The sequence below is a fragment of the Salvelinus fontinalis genome, chromosome 28, assembly GCF_029448725.1.
Source record: "Salvelinus fontinalis isolate EN_2023a chromosome 28, ASM2944872v1, whole genome shotgun sequence".
In the NCBI taxonomy this organism is placed as follows: Eukaryota; Metazoa; Chordata; class Actinopteri; order Salmoniformes; family Salmonidae; genus Salvelinus; species Salvelinus fontinalis.
Genome location: NC_074692.1, coordinates 13,997,054 through 14,003,053, shown reverse-complemented (window position 1 = coordinate 14,003,053; position 6,000 = coordinate 13,997,054). Strand labels below are relative to the sequence as shown.

The following is a 6,000-nucleotide window of genomic DNA, read 5'->3' as shown; positions in this document are numbered from 1 at the left end:
TGCATCATTTATGGAAAGAAAGTTTCTGATTTTTGCAATGTTACGTAGATGGAAAAAGCTGTCCTTGAAACAGTCTTGATATGTTCGTCAAAAGAGAGATCAGGGTCCAGAGTAACGCCGAGGTCCTTCACAGTTTTATTTGAGACGACTGTACAACCATCAAGATTAATTGTCAGATTCAACAGAAGATCTCTTTGTTTCTTGGGACCTAGAACAAGCATCTCTGTTTTGTCCGAGTTTAAAAGTAAAACATAAAACATTTGCAGCCATCCACTTCCTTATGTCTGAAACACAGGCTTCTAGGGAGGGCAATTTTGGTGCTTCACCATGTTTCATCGAAATGTACAGCTGTGTGTCATCCGCATAGCAGTGAAACTTAACATTATGTTCCCGAATGACATCATCAAGAGGTTAAATATATAGTGAAAACAATAGTGGTCCTAAAACGGAACCTTGAGGAACACTGACATTTACAGTTGATTTGTCAGAGGACAAACCATCCACAGAGACAAACTGATATCTTTCTGACAGATAAGATCTAAACCAGGCCAGGACTTGACCATGCATACAGAATGCATGCTAACAATTTTTAACTACTGTACTCTGGACAGTTCCCTTGCTTTTTTGCAATTTTAAATGTCTACCCCTGACACATTACTTAAAAGCCCATGCAGTTGATCTGAAAAATATAACACCAATAAACTTGCTATTGAATGAATACGTTATAATTTACAGTATCACATTTTAAGACCACACACACACATAACAATTGTATAATTGCTGCCTTGACTGCACTATGTTTCTTTATATAGTCTCAGTAGTGGATAGTGCACCATAGAGGTTTGGCTGAAGTACAGTGAGAATGTGTGGGAAAATAAAGACAGGATTACTATGAGCTACCACTAGGAGACCTTCTGGGTCTGTATTACTGGCATGAAACAGTGAGGTTGAACTGTCTTACCAGTGAAGCTAACCCCAGCTGGGCTGGTTATGTGTTCTATCTTCGTGGGATCCCGCCCTGCCTCTAATGCTGCTGGCTAGTGGTGCATTGGCTCAGTATCTGAGCCTAGGCTATACGTCTTATTTCACAGAGAACTTTGTGTCTTTATTTTCAAGGGTGTTGTTTTGATTTTACAGCCCGTAAGACATCCATCGAGTATGAGTCTAAGGGATAATTGCTTCTGGGGAACACTGGTGTAATCTGGGTCACATGACTTCAAACGTCTCAGTCATGGCGCCTCCTGCTGTTACCGCCTCTCCTCACAAACCTTGATCATGAAATTCAGTCACCCATAACTAGGCCTGTTGGCCCAATTCACGATCCTTTCGAAATATAGCACATTACTGCCTTTTTTTCAACATTTCCTTTGTATTCTTAGTAGGGCCTGACCAATATATCGTTTCACCGATATTGGCCTTTTATCGATATCGGCGATAATTCTATTCCACGATATACATTAAGTAGGGTGAGAAAAGGGAATGTCATGCTTCTCTGAACACTTGTGGCCATTCTCATATTGGACAATTGCTCCTTTGAAAGGCTGTGTGGTAAATGCCACTTTTTTATGTCCCTGCTGTAAAACTGTATATCGGCAGATGTATCAGTTAGGTTTGTCTCCTAAATAATTGGAATTGATATCAAACCCACCCAAAATAACATATTGATTCACGCACAAATCCTTCCTCAAACCAGCAGCAGCAACTTCTCCACCCTCACCTACGCATCCTCAGTTAGCAGATTTTTGTGGAGTTCCTGTCATATGCCTTTGATTTCTGCTCTGATATTTTCTCAACTTTTATTGTTTGGAAAGGAGTGACAGATGCTAACCCTGAAAGACAATTGTGTTATCATACTGTCCATGACCATTAACTGAAGTAATGGGTTTTCTTTTTTTACAGATTTGCTGTTGCATTTACTGACAAGCTGAAAGCAGAGGCTGAAGTATTTCTGGTAGCTATGATTCATTCATCAGTGTTAACTCTGCTTGTAGTAGTGCTCACATATGACCATTTTAAACCGAGCAAGCTCACGTACTGTAAAGTGGGGGTTCAAAGATGGCTCATTCAAGTACATGGCCAGGTGTGTTTTATGTGTACCATAGTGTTTAATTACAGTATGTCTCTCAGTTATATAGTAGCTGGTTCATTGAAATGTTCATATAAATCTGTATTGAGAACATGGCAGTCGTGAAAGGAAATTTCTGCTAATATTTTGCCAAATTATGTGTGTGATATGTGTAATGATGGCCGTCTAAAGGGGCAAGCCATCTCAGAGGTCATTGTGGAAGCGAGTGACTCTTCCAATTTATAGCACATCAAGAGACAGCAGGAACCTGACAGCCACAGTAAATAAAACAGAATGGTTTTACTAACCAAAACACAATATCCTGGCCCGTCCCATAATAGTGTGGCAATATAACAATATTACCATGTTTTATTTCCAGATTAAGGAAAATGGCACGCTTTATCGCTGTCATCTAGCAGTGACAGCATGCAATCAGGGCAGCCGCAGGGAGACTGTGCCACGCTTTTTATTGAGACAGAAAACACACATGGGGGATAGATCAAGTCTAACTGTGTGATAACATCCAGTCAATTACCTTTCCATCAACTGTGAATTATTGGCTTGGGCTCACCCCTTTCACTTGGTGATGACTGTTTATGCTTATTTTGCGGTGGTGATGCACAGTGCCTTCAGAAGGTTTTCACACCCCTTGACTTTTTCCATATTTTGTGTTACAACCTGAATTTAACATTTATTAAATGTATATTTTGTGTCACTGGCCTTTATTACCCCATAATGTCAATGTGGAGTGTTGTTTAGACATTTTTACAAATGAATGAATTAAAAATGAAAGCTCCAATATCTTGAGTCAATAAGTATTCAACCCCTTTGTTATGGCAAGCCTAAATAAGTTCAGGAGTAAAGATTTGCTTAACAAGTCAGGGCACATGTTGGTAGATGGGTAAAAAAAAAGAAAAACAGACATTGAATATCCCTTTGAGCATGTTGAAGTTATTCATTTCACTTTGGATGGTGTATCAATACACCCAGTCACTACAAAGATAAACGCGTCCTGAATAACTCAGTTGCCGGAGAGGAAGGAAACTGCTCATGGATTTCACCATGAAGCCAATGGTGACTTTAAACAGTTACAGTTTGAAGACTGTGAAAGGAGAAATCTGAGGATGGATCAATAACATTGTAGTTACTCCACAATACTAACCTAATTGACAGAGTGAAAAGAAGGAAGTCTGTACAGAATAAAGATATTCAAAATCATGCATCCTGTTTCCAATAGGTCACTAAAGAAAACCTGCAAAAAATGTGGCAAATAAATTAACTTTATGTCCTGAATACAAAACGTTATGTTTGGGGCATATTGAAAACAACAAAAACATCACTGAGTATCACTCTTCATTTTTCAAGCAAGTGGTGGCTGCATCATGTTATGGGTATGTGTGTCATTGTCAAGGACTCGGGAGTCTTTTAAGATAAAAATAAACGTAATAGAGCTAAGCACAGGCAAAATCCTAGAGGAAAACCTGGTTGTCTGCTTTCCAACAGACACTGGGAGACATTCACCTTTCAGCAGCACAATAACCTGAAAAAGAAGGACAAATATACACTGGAGTTGCTTACCAAGATAACATTCATTGAATGTTCCTGAGTGGCCTAGTTACAGTTTTGACTTAAATCGTCTTGAAAATCTATGGCAAGAGTTAAATGGCTGTCCAGCAATGATCAACAGCAATTTAGGAAATCTGTTCCCAAATATTCCCACGCATAGAGAGGTATATGTGATCGTATCCCAATATAATCAAGGTTTGAAATGATTCTGTTTTTGTCAAATACTATATCTGTTTGTGATTATTGGGGTCAATTTTCAGTGTATAAATGATTTATAACTTCTGTATATTCCGGCCCCCTGACCATCCCCTTTTCCTTGAGGGGCCAGAACATACAGCACATAATTTGTACACTGCAAATTGACCGTAAAAAAAAAATATATAGACTTTATGTTAACATATTATTGCTTACAGTTATCTGTAGGAGAAAAAATATTCTGTTATGAAACTGCCTGTCACCATTCTTGTTAGTTCTCCTTAATGGGGTATGTCTTACCATGCAAATAATTTAGTATGTTTAAATTGCTGCATTAAACTTTCAGGATTTTTTTCCAATATCATATTCTCTGTTTTCATTCCCCCAGCTGTCCCAAAGCAGCAAAATCTACGTCCAGCCTCAAGGTAAGCTCAGTAGGATGGAATATTCACTGCCCATAGCTGTGCTTCCCTGTGTGTCTGTGGTAGTATTTGCTGTTGCATTAAGCAGCTTTGGCAGTTCTCCCACCACAACATGCTGCAGTAGAGTATTTTGAGTCGCTCTTGCCATTGGCTATCTGTCACACCACATGGGTCAGCACAAAGCAGCACAGAGAGGTGTACTGTAGGTCTCCAAGCCGCATGTCTGCTGAGCCAATAGTGCCCAGCCCCAGCAAAACAGACAAGACTGCTGCCAGTGTATTCAGCAAAGCCTGGTTACAGAGAGATGTGCTAACCAACTCTATTACCCACTAAAGATGTCGGTGACAAAACCCACCCGGAGAAGTACAGTAATGATGCATGCACCCACCTGTGAAAGATGTAACATGTCAGGAGGTAGCAATCCCAGATGTGTTATCTTACATCATATGTCACACAGTAGTGGCTCATTGTCATCACCCAATGTGGAGTTTGTGTGATAAGTTGCACAGAGCACATTAGCGTGTTCAAATGGCGGAGGCCAGCCTAATGATAGATATGAACTTTAAGAAAGTCAGGGTTGTCAGTAAATGATCATTAATCCTATGACCCCCGCATTTACCTCCCACAGATGACCTATGTATGTCCGTATTCGGGGCAGTGCAGTCAAAAATTTAGATTTTTCTGTGTTTTATGTTTCCACACTATGAGATTGGAATAATACTGTGAAATTGTGAAAATTATTATAATGCACTTTTAGTTTCTGAGCTGTTTGAAATAACCGTCTGAGATTTCATCTTGTTTGGCTGGGTGGGGTTTTTGAACTGTCTGGTCAAATCAAATTGTATTTGTCACATGCACCAAATACAACAGGTGTAGTAGACCTTACCGTGAAATGGTGTAAAAAAGTGAGTTTAGCCCTCTGCTTACATTCAAAATACTCACAGTAAGGTACTTGATTGTTACCCAGAAATGATTTGTTATCTAGATACAAATGGCTGCATTGGACCATTTAATATGACTTAACTCTTTCTTGGAAAATACAATGACCTATTTCACAGACACACTGTTTATTTTCTTTGGTTCTGAAGGGATCAAGACTGAGGCGGCTCAGAGTTTCTGCTGGAGTGAATTTCTAAGGCGCTCAGGTACTTTTTTCACAAAAGTTAACATGGAAAGAAATAAAGGAAATAAACCAGAGATGACAGGTTTTTAAGCAACAAACTGAAGAAGACCTGGAGGACATGCACATTAGCCCTTTTCTCTCTCGCTCTCACCCATCTCCCCCTCTTCCCTCTCTCCTCGCTTGCTTGATCTACTCCTCTGTCCCTATCCCACCACCTCCATATTAAATGTATGTCATTACTCAAAGTAGCTTCCCCACACACAGCCCTGACTTTAAATTGAACATTGTAGGACAATTTCCATCCCAGGTACATCAGAGCTCAGGGCAGTTCAGGGATGCAGCTCTCTAACACCCTGTGATTAATAGCTCTCCCATACATGGCCATTCCTAACCAGGTTTCTACACTGGTGCCAGTAATACTGATTGCCAACATTCACTTCCCCATTCAGTATACATGAGATAAGAGTGGCTGCTCAGCTGTTGTGTTTTCTATGTAATATAGCTTCTGTATGATTCTTTGTAGTTTACTACTTTCTAATATAAAGACTGCCTGTGCTGTTTTTCTCTGCATGTCTGTGTGTGAGAAAGCATACAATAGCCTGGCTACCTGGATGTTGGTCGGTGTATAC

The 6,000-nt window shown here is 39.8% G+C and overlaps 1 protein-coding gene across 2 annotated transcripts in view; it reads left to right on the top strand.

Annotated features, from left to right (window-relative positions):
- glt1d1 (glycosyltransferase 1 domain containing 1) overlaps positions 1-6,000 on the top strand; it is a 44,669-nt gene that overhangs the window by 14,824 nt on the left and 23,845 nt on the right. For both annotated transcript variants that reach the window (XM_055886726.1, XM_055886727.1), the window contains exons 4-6: positions 1,900-1,951; positions 4,215-4,251; positions 5,337-5,393. In XM_055886726.1, coding sequence (XP_055742701.1) covers positions 1,900-1,951; positions 4,215-4,251; positions 5,337-5,393 — 146 coding nt within the window. The remainder of the gene's footprint in view (positions 1-1,899; positions 1,952-4,214; positions 4,252-5,336; positions 5,394-6,000) is intronic.